At 36.7% G+C, this 13,734-nt stretch overlaps 1 protein-coding gene across 17 annotated transcripts in view; it reads right to left on the bottom strand.

The window, feature by feature from the left end:
• SUPT20H (SPT20 homolog, SAGA complex component) overlaps nucleotides 1–13,734 on the bottom strand; it is a 35,494-nt gene that overhangs the window by 2,757 nt on the left and 19,003 nt on the right. For 6 of the 17 annotated variants that reach the window (XM_030477668.2, XM_030477670.1, XM_030477665.2 and 3 more), the window contains 7 exons: nucleotides 11,727–11,844; nucleotides 9,997–10,105; nucleotides 9,585–9,743; nucleotides 7,491–7,803; nucleotides 6,305–6,459; nucleotides 3,710–3,765; nucleotides 68–173 (listed from right to left, as the gene is read on the bottom strand). In XM_030477668.2, the coding sequence (XP_030333528.1) occupies nucleotides 68–173; nucleotides 3,710–3,765; nucleotides 6,305–6,459; nucleotides 7,491–7,803; nucleotides 9,585–9,743; nucleotides 9,997–10,105; nucleotides 11,727–11,844 (1,016 nt within the window). Of the gene's footprint in view, nucleotides 1–67; nucleotides 2,343–3,709; nucleotides 3,766–6,304; nucleotides 6,460–7,490; nucleotides 7,804–9,584; nucleotides 9,744–9,996; nucleotides 10,106–11,726; nucleotides 11,845–13,734 lie in introns of those variants that run through there. The other 11 variants (XM_032919779.1, XM_030477675.1, XM_030477672.2 and 8 more) reach the window with 6 other exon arrangements.

The following is a 13,734-nucleotide window of genomic DNA, read 5'->3' as shown; positions in this document are numbered from 1 at the left end:
CTTCATCTCAGTGTGAATTTATTGACATACACACTTCACTGGACAAGGAGGCTCAGCAAGCACGTACCTGTGGCTTGAGGTTGCATAAAATTCCCTACTCCGGTCAGGTTAATTACAGCAGCTTGTTGGGCAGATAATGCCTGATCTTGAGTAGATGGACCTTGGTCAGAGCCCTAGCAAAAATGAAAAGCTTGATCCTTATTACCAAACTTTGGTATCAATGAATAAGTAAATAAAGCTAGTGTGAAGGCAAACTTTTGAAGTGCCACTTAAAACCATTTAATTCTACATCTTCCAGTGCATGTGGATACAGGCTATGTTGTAGTCACTACTACCGTAAAACAAACAGATGTTGAATGCCCCAAACCAGCTCCATTTTGGCAGAAATGGTATAATGCCTGTCACCCAGCAGAAGTCCCATGTAGCTGTCAACTTCACTACAGCCAGGAGAGACTACAGTTCATGGTTGCAATCTTACGACAATTTCCTGTCCCACTCCCAACCCCAAAGTCTTCAGGTGACACCTGAAACCATCCATATGCAAAGGTCTTCGTCAATCAAAATATGCCAGGTCTGAAGCTTACATTCACATGTTCACATTGTGCCACACGCTCCTTGATTTCATAAATAATACAAACCCTGCTTTTAAAATTTGATTTTCAGAACAGAATTGTTCTCACAGTAATCATTCGAATGGAATTAGTGGAGTCTGACCTAGTGTCTACTGAAGTCAAAGGGTACTGAATTATGACCTCTTCTAGAACTTAAATTGTGCACTGATTCGTAAGTGGGGAAATAAAGTATTACATACGCAATTCAAGCAAGCTGCATGGTTTATCTGTCAGAAAATAAAGAAAAGCTTTTGAGCTGGTGCACTTCCAGAGTTGCAATGCTTCTTTAGAATAACCATATGAAATAATGCCACTAAGACCTAAGTAAATTTGACCAAAAGACTACACATTAAGAAGACGTCATCATCTTGATGGAGATGACTAAGACTTAGAATGTCACAGAACCAACATTTGGGGAAAAACTCTAAACATGAGATGAGAACATACATATCCTGTTTGCAGCACAGAAAACTGCTGCTTTTTGGGCATAGGTTTTTTCCACAAAGCACTTGAGACTACAGCACTATGAGCACATATGTTCTTGTCCTTTGTGAAAGCTAAGGAATTGAGTATTTGTTTGAGCTCATTTTAGCTCATGACCCTAGTCCTAGCCTATAATGTGTGGTAGGAGAGAAGTTCGTTAGGGCAAGTCAGCCAATGCAGAGAGAGACTGATTTCCTCCAGAAGAACTTTCTGCCACATGAAGAACTAAGCTCACATCAGCTCTTTTGTAAATGCCCTTCAAAGTTGAATGTCTCAAAGATAAAACCCAATAGTATGAGCTTGCATGATTCCTTTTTAGTAGTTCAAATAGAAACTGATATTTGTATTCTGCGAACAAATCCCATTAAACTGTCCCGCATTCCAGAACAAGGCTTGTGACACAGGAGACTTATATGCCATGCAAGCATTAGAAAGAGGTATCTTATTTATGACCAGTCTATAGCAGAATGAGCAAAATTATCATGACAAACTGAGTATCCAGTAGAGGCTATTTGGTAGAACAGAAGTCTGGGAAGACAAAAGCTGAAGACCACAAAAGCAGAGCAGCTACTTCTCCCACATTGCTGCATTAGTGCTGGTAAAGGTTTTAGGCACAGGTAGAACCAACCACTCAAAATCTGCCATTTTGACTGACAGGCAGATCGGTCTCTTTCAGGACTTTAGACTTCTTCAATGATTAAAGCCAACTGGTACTTCCTCTGGTGCAAAGAGAACAATTCTGCTGAACTGCAGCAGTGAGGATCATAAGCCAACTCACAGCAGTGTAAGAATTTGTACTTACTCTGTAGTTATCCTGATTATGGTTTTAATGTATTCATCTGATGTATCTCTACATCAGCTAAACAGGACAACACTAAGCTGATTTTACACCTCTCTTCATACTAGAGTTAGCGTTTAGCCAGTTGTTTTGTCATAGCTCTTTTATACAGGATATAAATAAAGGAGAATAACCCAGCTCCAGCCATGGCAAAAAAGCCGCTGCAGTCTTTGCAGTTTGAGAAAGGTTTGGAGGAAGACTTTCCCTCTGCTTCAGATCTACTTGTGGAGATGGGGAGAATAGGAGAAACTGTTTGGTCCATGCACCCCAGGCTGAGGGCTGTTAGCACACACCTGTTCTCCCTGTCGCTGAGGACTACAGGTTGTAAATTGCTGAGATTGTTGCTGTGGAGAAAACTGTGACAGCGGCTGCTGCTGGAGTGGGTTAAAAGTAAGTGAACCACCTGGAAGCTGTTGAAGATTAAAAACAAAAGGCATAATTCAATCAAACTGCTGAGTTTCCCACTATCTGAGGATAAACATGATATTGATAATGATGTACTCCTTCGAGGTCTGGTTTTGGTTTTGTTTGTTGTTTCTAGGTTTTGGGGTTTTTTTAATCCTTTGAAATAAATCAGTTTACAGTTGCTGCTGTTTGTGAAAAAGCCTTATGCTCAGAAAACAAATTATAGCAAGACATTTCCACAGGAAAATAAGAGTTTTATTATTTACATTCTGGAAATGTAAAGGCTAGGCTTTGAAAGCACTGTATATTGTTTTCCCTTTTGGAATATTCCCCTGAATTTTAATAGATGCTTCCAATCAATGAGCTGCAAGGTCTATTGCAAAAAAAACCCAAACAATGCTTGAGTGGAACAGCCTTAATTCCTCTCCCTTACCCCAGCTTTAATTGTGCTGATTTCAGCCAAATTATTCTTGGCTCATACGAGTGGTAGAGGTAGCTTGAAAGGATGCACTTCAATGTGGAATCACACAAATATAAGCATTCAGTTTTATAGAAGAGCTCTACTCTGGCGTAACTGCCTCCTGTGCCTGCCGTTTTCCATGTTTCTGGAGTGTGTACAAGAGTGGGAGGAGGAAGTAAGCAAAGCTACAGCTGATCTTTTACTGGTATTAATGTTTTGAAGCATGGTACAACACTTGTGGAATGGTGAAACTGCATTTGCAGCTGACTTCAAGATCCAGGATCTCCCCCTGGTTCTAGAAACATCCTCTGTTCTGCTTTTAAATGGAACTCTGACATAATAAGGAACTTCTGCTCATGTTTGTATTTGTATGGATGCTTAGTGGAAAGAAAACATTTACAGACCACTTTAATTCCCTATTTTACATGAACTTCTATTTCCATTACCAGAAGCTCTTTAAAGCTATTAATTACTGCACGTACCTGTGCATGTTGAGCTCAGCTTTTAGGCATTGTATGTGTAACCCCTGAGTGATTCTACTGTAGTTTTGTACTTTTAAAATAGTAATAATTTCAATTTAAAGAATTATTTGCAATAAAAGTGTAGGTGAATCTTGAAAATAAAAGATTGTATTTTAGGATTAATCTCTTGAATTCAAATGTCAGCATGTTTAGATTACTGAGAACTAGCTCCTTTGTTATGAGCTAGGAATATAATTTCCACTTAGTATCTTTACGGAAGTAGCTTTCTTGCTTATTCTAAGCATTTTAAATAAGCAATTAAAATTTGCAGTAAACAGTTTGTCCAATCAACTGGCTTCAAAGATCAGGGTGGGGGCAATGCAGTATTAAACATGTCTCTAAACAAATATAGGAAATTATCATTATCATTGTGTCCAAGTATATCAATTACCTGTAGAAGATTTAAGGGCCGAAGATTTGATGCATTTTTCAAACCAAAGGGGCTGCCTGTTAAAGAAAACATCTTTTTATTAGTAGGAACTCTTCACTTAATTATATTTGTGTATTGCAATTAATAGACCTTTCCACTGGGATTATTTCTAAACATTTGGAAGTTGGAAAATTGGCTTACTGTATACTTAATACAATGCTGCATTTTCTGTAATGTTGGTAAGTTCATAGTTATCCAGATTCAAATTTACAGAGAGCTGACTAAAGAGAAAGAAATCTGTATCACTACTAAACACTATAACCTGTAACATATAACCTGTTCATGCATTTACACAAAGGTGAATGTGGAGAGTATCACAGCAGTTATTCTTCAGTCGTTCTTCTTCTGGCTTTAAAATGTTTTACTGTTTATACAGTAAATCCAGAAATGTCCAAGGGCTCAATGAAGTAACAGGCTCTTGGTTTATCAATCGCTAACAGAAAATAATCCCACCCAAAATCTTAGCAATTGTCCACCCCTCCGAAGGCTTCTGGCAAGATATATCTGACTTCTAGGGCTTTTGGCATTATTCCACAAGACACTCTTCAAAGCTATGCTAAATAAAGACGTATGTGTGGTAAGCGATCAGGCGGGTATAGAAATGATACAAACTCTCCAGTAAAATAGTGTCTGTCTAACAGAACCCCCAAAGGTCTTCCACAGACCTCGCTCAATTCACTACTCCCATCTGTTATGTGGGTGACAGCATAGCACGTAAAAATCTGTGACACCAAATTGATAAAGGTTGATAGTGTTTGAAAGGACAGAACTAAAGGTGATCCTAGTGAATTAAACAAAGGATCCAAAATTCAGTAACACTAAATAAAAAAAGACAAATGAATGAATACAAAATTGTGAGTAACTAGCTTTGTGTCTGTACAGCAAGAAAGGACATAAAAAGTTACAGTAAGTCACAAACATATCCAAACCATCCATATCACAAACTATAGAAGACACAAAAGAACCTCTTCATACAGTTCACATTTATAAATAACTCACTGTCACAAGATGCTGTAGAGTCCAAAAATATAAATGGGTTCAAAAACCAAATAGATAAATCCACAGACTAGAAGTCTAGCATGGGATATTGAGCACAAAGATCCATGTCGATAGTCTTCAGCTGAGAAAGTCTCAAAGCTGTAGTTTGCCACAAGAGGAACAGGTTGTATACGAGGGATATTTCACTTCACACTTTTGCCTCATCTTAAACTCTCTCCTAAGTATCCTCTAATGGCAACTGTCAGAGACAGAATATAAATTGGATGGAGTTTTGGCCTAAATCAGTAATGCCATTCTTACGTTAATGTAATGCTGTTGCAAAAAATATAGATAAAAAATAGGCAGACCTCATTTGGGGAAATGTTAACAGGAATGTTGTGAAAGAGATGAGATGCATTTATTCTGCTGTACTCCACAGTGGTAAATCAGCCAAGCTCAGGCTTGTATCCAGTTTTGGTTATCACATTTTAAGAAGGATGTAAGCAAATTGGACAGTCTAGAAGAGAGTGACAGATTATGAAAGGTTTGAAAAGTACGACCTAGCAGAAAGAGAAGACAAATGTGGGACATGACAGCACGTTTGATATTTAGAAGGTAAAGAGAAAGGGTGAACAACTGTTTTTCATGTCTGCAAGGAATAAGAGGAAAAAAAAATAAAATTAACTTGCTATTAAGAAGATGCACTGTAATTAGAATGAAAAATTTTGTATAGATGAACTACTCCAAACAGCCACCAAGGAAGATGGGAATCTTCTTTAGTGAAGGTATTTAAAAGTCAGTTTATACAAACATTGGTTCAGTATGTTTTAGACAGATTTGACCCTGTTTCAGCATAAAGGATGGATATCTTGAAGTCTCTTTTACATTCTGATTCCATAATCATACATTAGTTTTTGTTTCTTATATGTTCAGAAAAAATAAACTAGAATTTTAAATCCTGCTTTAATAAATAGAGACATACAGATTTATATAGTCATATTTGAAGGCAATAAGAAACTAATTAATTGTCCTACTAGAATTAGAACAGATTGTGCAGAGAAGTTGTGGATTCCCCATCTCTGGAAGTGTTCAAGGCCAGATTGGACGAGGCTTGGAGCAACCTGGTCTAGTGGAAGGTGTCCCTGCCCATGGCAGGGGGGTGGAACTGGGTGATCTTTAAGGTTCCTTCCAACCCATTTTATGATTTTATGATAATAAAGCCGTACCAGGGACAGAAAAAAATGCTTCGCACATTTAAAAAGTGAGGCCTCTAATTCATGCCTTTTTTAGTAGCAGTCATCATTATCAAAGTTGCATATGAATTTTGAATTTATCTCAAACTTCCTAGTGAGCATACCAAACAATCCAGGTTTAGAGTATGTTTCCCCAGTCTGGCTCCTCAAAAATGAATCTAAAGCATAGCCTACGCTTTGAATGCAAAAATACGCATGTTGCTCCTGAGCTCCAGCCATCAAATACAAAACCTATTCACACAGTGGCCACTTTTGTCCATTGTACTCACAATGTTTTCACACTGTCCCTATCTGCAGGGTGGCTTTTCAACTTATGCACACTAACCTGCTTGAGAGGCAGACTGCATTGCAGCAGGCAGCGCATTTGGTACCAGACCTCCTGATGGTAAAATGCCACTCAGATTTATACCTGCAGGGGCTATGGCACCAGTGTTGCACCCCAACATAGGGTTTGAACCACTCATCAGTGTCTGCGCTCCACTGTAGAAGAGGAAAGACAATGCATCAAACCCAAGTGGTACAAGTACATCTGAGTAACTAAAGTTTTGCCCTGTCTCATGACAAGTAATTCAACTGTTTGCTGTAAATGGGATTATGGATACGACATCAAGGCAGCTTAAAAAAATCATTCTGCTTAGGGCATAACCAATACATAAATCCATATTCTCAGGATATACACTTTTTCCCCCCCTTTGGTATAATGTATAGAAAACACAAGTGGTTCTTCTAGAAATACTGAAATACTGTCAAAGTGGTTGAACTGTCATAACAAAAAGTTAAGGAACAAGTTTATGTTTTCTTTTTGCATGAAAAAAAAAATCTAATTAATCAACAGGGATCAACTGCTGAACACCTTGGATGTGTAACTCAAGTGTCTGATACTTGCATTGAAGAACACCATGTGCCTTATAGCGACCATCTTATATTGATTACATTTCATTTAGTCTAAAAAGCAGTTCACATTATACCACACAATCTATTTCTGACAGCAGCAGTTATTTCAAACCACAAAATGAGTTTTAAGGATCAAAGAATGTTTAACCTCAATGTTTGATCAAATTCTTAGAAACCAGATTGTTGTTTTCTTGGTTTTTTACCTTTCATTCATAGGCATTTTAGTACCAAATCTTTCTATTTTTAGTTTAGAGTTGTCTACATATAATATTTCATCTCCTCTCTGACTAATAAAAAAGTTTTCAAACCTCAGAAAATACTTAAATTGAGGTTAAGCCTTAGGAAATTAACCTATAGACATGCAAAAAGCTGAAAGCAATAAAAATCTTTCTTAATAGACCTTTCCAATATTCTTACAGTAGGTGCCTTATATTTGAGAAGTACAAATAGTTTCTCATGTCTTTTGACTTCATGATTACAAAGTGAACAATCTTTGTGGATTGCAGATCCTGAAAAATATCTATCCTACTGTATGCTGGACAGTTCTGTACCACTCCCACCCTCCCCACCCCAACAACCAACCTTCCCAGGGCAAATTAAAAACCATCATAACTTACCACACAGAGCCCACTACATTGATGAAGTTAAGTCCTGCAGGGTTTGCCATGACCTGGGTGGATGTTGTTCCTGTAGTAATGGATGTTACCATGGTGGAAAGAGGAATGGTCATTACAGGCAGTGCCTGGCTCAGAGACATCTGCTGCTGAGCAAACGGGGTTAACAAAGTGGGCTGAGGGGTGAAGCCTGAATCTTGGGGAGTAGGGGTGGCAGAAGGGGTAATAGGAGTTGAGCTCTGAGCATCAGGAGGGTGTGGGGTCGATGAAGGGGTGCTGGTTGGAGTAGGAGTAGATGGTTTAGGAGTTCCAGACCCTGCTCATTGAGAAAAATAAAAAATGCTAGTTTGTTATAAAAGGCCAGCCTTTCTGTATAATAAGGTTAATGGAATGTTATTTAGCACTGACAATTTGTTCAATTTTTTAGACTGCAAGTGTTAATTTCTACATGAGTTTGTTGCAGCACGCACGTGTTGCAGCACGCACTCATTGTTAAGGATGCAGTATAATCACACAGAAAACCCACTCTCCATGCTTAATTCCTCAAGCCATACACCACTTTGTATCCTCCATTAAGGCCTCCCATAATTTATCATACATTAAGTCCTAACTCCATTCAGAAATACTTAAATTAAAACAATTTCTTAGTGACCATTTTAACATAATTAATGGTTTTGTCCTAAAATGTTAAACATATAGTTTATATGCACTGCCTGCACAATAGCGTCGTGTTAAAAATGTATCATGGAAAACAACAGATTCAACAAAGAACATGTACTATTGCAATAATCATGGGGTTGATCTAAGTTTCATGAGATAGTTAAACTTCCATTTACCAAATTTTTGACCAAATAAAACCTTTTTTTTAAATATTTAATAACCAGAGGATAATACTGCCTGTTTAAAAGTTTATGTGTAATTCCTTCTGCTTAAATGTAGATTGTATAACTTGTTGTATAATTTGTTGTGGATGCAGTAAGCACAGTTTATCAATAGAAAAACAAAAAACCCCAAAAGCTTGAGGTGTTTTTTGTTTTGTTTTGTTTTGTTTTTTTTTTTCTGGGCTTTTTTTAGCTTTCATGTCCTGCAGAAAGAAAGGAAGTAAATGTGAATGTTGTGACCAGAGCCTTAAAGTAACAACTGTGTGCAGCAGATTTACACAATTCATAGCACTAACATAAAAACAGAGTCAATATATTAGAAGAAAACTTCTATAAGTTTTCTTTTTTTCTTTGTGCAAAACAAGAAGGCAGAAAAATTACACCTTTTGAGCTATCCAGATTTTAAATTATTTAATGCAAAAAGTGTATTATAATACTGTGCAGAATACTGGAATGTGCAGTATACAATTATTCATAAAAACCTGAAAAACTGCAGCTCTGATTTCTCATTGTACAAATCTGTTCTTGAAATGTCTCAAGACACATACATATTTTAAAAAGTGTTTATGATCTATAGCTATGATTACAATGATCCTGTCAGTGTTAATAATACTTAAACTAGGATGTCACTTATTGAAATTTACATTTTAACACCTGAGAATATGGTGCTATCAGCAGCAGCATCACCACCACACTTGCAATCAGCAATGATTTGTAAAACAGTGCAGGAGTGTTGTTAAAAAATCATCTTATTGTTTATTGTATCACCACCTTGGGACTGATCAGATTATATACATACATAGAGATACAACTGCACCAGCTCCTATAACATTTAAAAAAACAGATGCTTAAATTATGTAAAAGCAAACTGATCTAACATACTGTTTTTACACTGGAGGAAAAAAAGCTACACTTTGGAATTTTATCTCATCACATCATCTATCAGCCTTGCATAAATGAGATCATACTAATTGCATAAAATGTATTAAAACGTATACACAGAGGGTGCATACATATATACAGAAAAAACGAACACAGTTACAATAAACATAAAATACATACAGTGAACAAGAGACCTGCCTAAGGCTGCACAACTTATACAATTTAGGGTACACTGTACACTTAAGTTTCGTCATTCCACAGGTTAAGTAGTTTATCTCAGGAAGCATTTATGCAAAAGCCTAAGATTTAATGGAGAATTTAGGTCGTGACTCACTTTGTGAAGAGCTTGCAGGAGACATGGCAGCTGGAGAGAGCATGCTAACTTGATTAAGATCCATAGATTGTTTCCGAGAAAGACCAGGAGGCTTAGAAGGAGGAGGAGGAGTTGGGGATTTTAGATGGCCACTTGACTGTTGCGGACTAAAAATATTACCTGAAAAAGCATAATTAAAATACATTATTGTTCTGTGATACTTGTGATACTGTGATACTTGTTAACTCAAGTATTTGTTAGGACACAATTTTGTGAACAATATAATCAGAAATCAAAAACATTATGCTTTTTTCACAGGTAAGATAATGATTTATTTTCTTTTTTTAATTAAATCTTTACTAAAGGGATATGATGTCATTTTACAACAGGCAGAACACATGAAAAGGAGATGCCCAAGTCAATAAGTAATTACCTGAAGAGCTACTTCCTGAACTTGAAGGTAATTTGATGGGAGGAGGTCGGTGTTTTACACCTTTGCCCAATACTGAAGACTGAACAGAGCCTGATATACTTTCTGGCTGCTAGGAGGAAGGAGAAATTAACACTACCACAGCAATAATGTGAACTTCCACATATTTGACAGAAAAGACAATTAAATTAATTTGTATTAAGACTTCTCAGCCATGACAAAATTACCTTCAAACATTTCAGATTTTTTTTTAATGTATTTTAAAAACTTAACCTATGACTGAAGACTCTCTTTAGATAACATGCTTACCATCAAGAAGCAGCTTGAAAATGCAGGTAAAATTTAAACTAAGCAAAAAAAAAAAAAAAAAAAAAAAGGGAAAAAAAAAAATTAAGGAGTTTCACTTCTGTCTGCAATTCTGAAATCCTTCCTAGTAATTTTCACAAATGCAGAGTGACAGATGAACTTTAAGTAAAAGGACAATTTGGTCTTACTTGAAAAATTACATAATTTCATTTATTCACCATCTGTATATATCTGCCATTTACAACCAAGATGGATTCAGAGAACAGGATCAGATTTCCTGATTCAAAGAGTACATTTAAGTACATTCAGGAAAATTCTGAATGCATGGAAGTCAATATACATTTTCCCATTAACTTCCATGGGATCAGAACTTCACTGATCTTTTCAGAAGAAAGGTGCTCCCTTTTTGTTTGTTCTTATGACCTACTTATCAGGTTGTTTGAACATAAATTAACTTCGGCTAATCAAATCTGTATTTCTCAGTCACTGACAACAGACCCTGAATCCATCATTTCAATAGCTGACACCATAAAAACAGTGTTTTGATGAGCTGACTCAACAGTAAAACACGTTTACAGTTAGTCTATATATATTTACCTATACAGCAGGTATCCTGTAAATGAAAGTAAAACTGCTGAAACTAGAAAATGAGGCTGTCAGTATAGTGAATGGAATATTTCAATGCCGAAGACTAAATTAGATGTGCATAAGCTAACAAATCAGAACATTCAGCACTGTGCAGAACCTTTTTGGAGAGCTTAGCTTCTGCTGATTCTCAGTGATAAGAGACACTCCCTCTACATGTTTCTAGGGAAAACTGTAGCAAAGAAAATAGACCAACGGATACAAAATTCATTTCCTAGTTGGAGCCCTAAATACAGCTCACTGCTAGAGTACTGAATCTGACCAACAAAGCCAGAAGTAGCAAGTGAAAAAGAAGGCAATGCCAACAGGCATGAAAATCTAGGAATGCAGGAATTCCTACTGGAATTTGTGCATGTAAACATATGCACTTTAAAGTTTTTGGTGTTGGGGTTTTTGGTGGGTATTTTGGGAAAGTTTTTGTCCTCGAAGTGAAGAGAAAGTTTTAATAATTTCTAGCAATAAAAGAAAAGAAGTTCAGCTACACCATCTGCTTCTATGTTTACTGACCTATAAAACATAACCCATAGCTGCATTTTACTATACTGTTCTGTGAAAGGTTCATTTGAACATGGGAAAATGCAAAACCTTGGAGCTAACTATACCATACGCTGGGGAGGGGACACGGATGGACATGCAAAGCTAAAAGACACATTTGAACAGTGAAAACGAAAGTGCTTTCCTCTAACTTTCCCAATATACTCACACTGAATGATTATGACAAAGCAAAAATTATTCTAATACTCGAGTGCAAATGAAAGAATTGTATGGCTTGATAAACTCACTTCCATTTCCTTCCCTGGAGAAAGATGACTAAGATTGACTGATCCACCTGAATTATGAAACATTTTCACAGGACATTTAGCTTCATTTTGTACTAACTCCTGATACTGGTTCACCACTCTGAAACAAACAACAAGTACAAAGATATTAACAACTTTGAACTTCCAAGTAGATATATATATATATGTAAGCACATAATTGTGTATGTTACCCAGTCAAATGTTACACGTAACATAATATATATTTTACACAGAAGTATATAACTATATAGAGATGCACATATATAAAATATATCTTTCTACATGATGTTCCTGAACACTTTTCTTAGATTTATTCTGTTTCAACTTTTCCTTTAATCACTGTCTCTTCCTGATGCCTATTTGGAGGAGTATGTAAAACAGCAGACAGAACAGTTCCCAAAAGCAACTGCAATTCTTTGAGATGCCAGTCAATGAGGATCCCATTCCCTTTACAAGGGTTGAGGATCTTTTATAAAGCTGTATCCTCTCTGCTTACGCTCCCTGTGGGAACAGTCAACCCTCCTTTAACTTGAGGCCTATGTCGGATGAGGACTCTGAAAGCAAGGGATAAATGAAGAGGTCCATTCTGAATGAACATCCAAGAACCACTTATCTCAGCAGAAGTGATCACTCTTCTGAGCACCAGGACAACTAGGTCTTATTCTATGAAACTAATGAGCAATGATGCATCCAGGAATTTAAAGCATAAATAGCATCAGGCAAACAAGTTTAAAATACTGTTCTACCAAATCAAATACTATATCGCTATTAATCTGAAAGAACCAAGTTGAGGGAATACTGTTTCACAAACATGAGCAGAATATAGAGTGACCTTACATATTTAAAAAATCAAGGTGAAGGCTTGTTGTCACTTATTGTCACTGTCTTGTTGGCAGACTGAAACTCAGTGAAAAACTGCAGGAATATTCCATTAGCTTACACCTAAATGCTATGAACTACGCTTTATTTTGGTATAGCGCTGATTCAATATGTGCCATGTTACTAATGCAGACATGAGCAAGGGCCCAAGACACACGGCAGAAGAAAGGCTGAAGTGTACGTTTTTCAGCAATTTGATTTTAGAAGGCCTTAAAGTGGTATCAGAGTAATAAAACACTGTGTGCTCAAAAAGGTGGTCCTGCCCTCCTTCCTCCTCTACTGTTTCTTCTTGCCCTAGTCCCCAAAACCCAACTGCTTATCCTGACAGCAGGATCTGTGGAATCCAGTAACAAACATGATTAGGAAATAAATCCCAGTTAAAACTAGATCCCTGTATTATTGTTTTAGTTTTCAGCCAACCAATCCCCCAATTCAGCTTACAGCACACACAACAGAAGTCTTTATTAGCACGAAGGAGGAAGGAGAAAATACAACCAAAGAGTTTCTTGATCAAAACTATCTATTAAAATGAACCTTATTATTGGTTTTTGACCAAATCAAGGACTCATCTCCCTGCCTGGCACATAAATGGGGAGGTGGAACAGAGATTGCTTTTTAAAGGTTCTGTGCCCGCATACACAAATGCAGGTATCTATGTGATGCACACACAAATATCCGAGGAAATATTTACTTTGCTGCTTGTTATCCCACAGTTGCTACTCCTAATCATTCTACAACTCATATATACTGGAAAACTGTTTTGTTACTTGTTTCTCTAAGAAAGCTGAATCAAGTCATGCACAACACACAAAAATAAGTTGTATACATCTTAAGTCCTAGATTACACTTAAAAGTTCAAATGAACTATTTCCATGACTGGTAATTTACCATACAAAATGTCAAGACGAAATTCCTGCTAAGTGCTCTCAGAATTTTATTATTACCTGTGCAAATAGCTAACAACATGCTTGAAATTTAGGTATAAGCTGTATTCACGTGTTTGTTTTTCTCTCTTTTTCCTTGCTTGTTAAATACAGAAACTGCACACTATATTCTACTTCTTATGATTATTAATTTCTCTTATTTTCTTCATCTGCTCTGCATTTGTTTC

Source organism: Strigops habroptila, chromosome 2 (assembly GCF_004027225.2).
Source record: "Strigops habroptila isolate Jane chromosome 2, bStrHab1.2.pri, whole genome shotgun sequence".
NCBI lineage: Eukaryota > Metazoa > Chordata > Aves > Psittaciformes > Psittacidae > Strigops > Strigops habroptila.
This window is presented reverse-complemented; position numbering and strand designations above follow the sequence as displayed.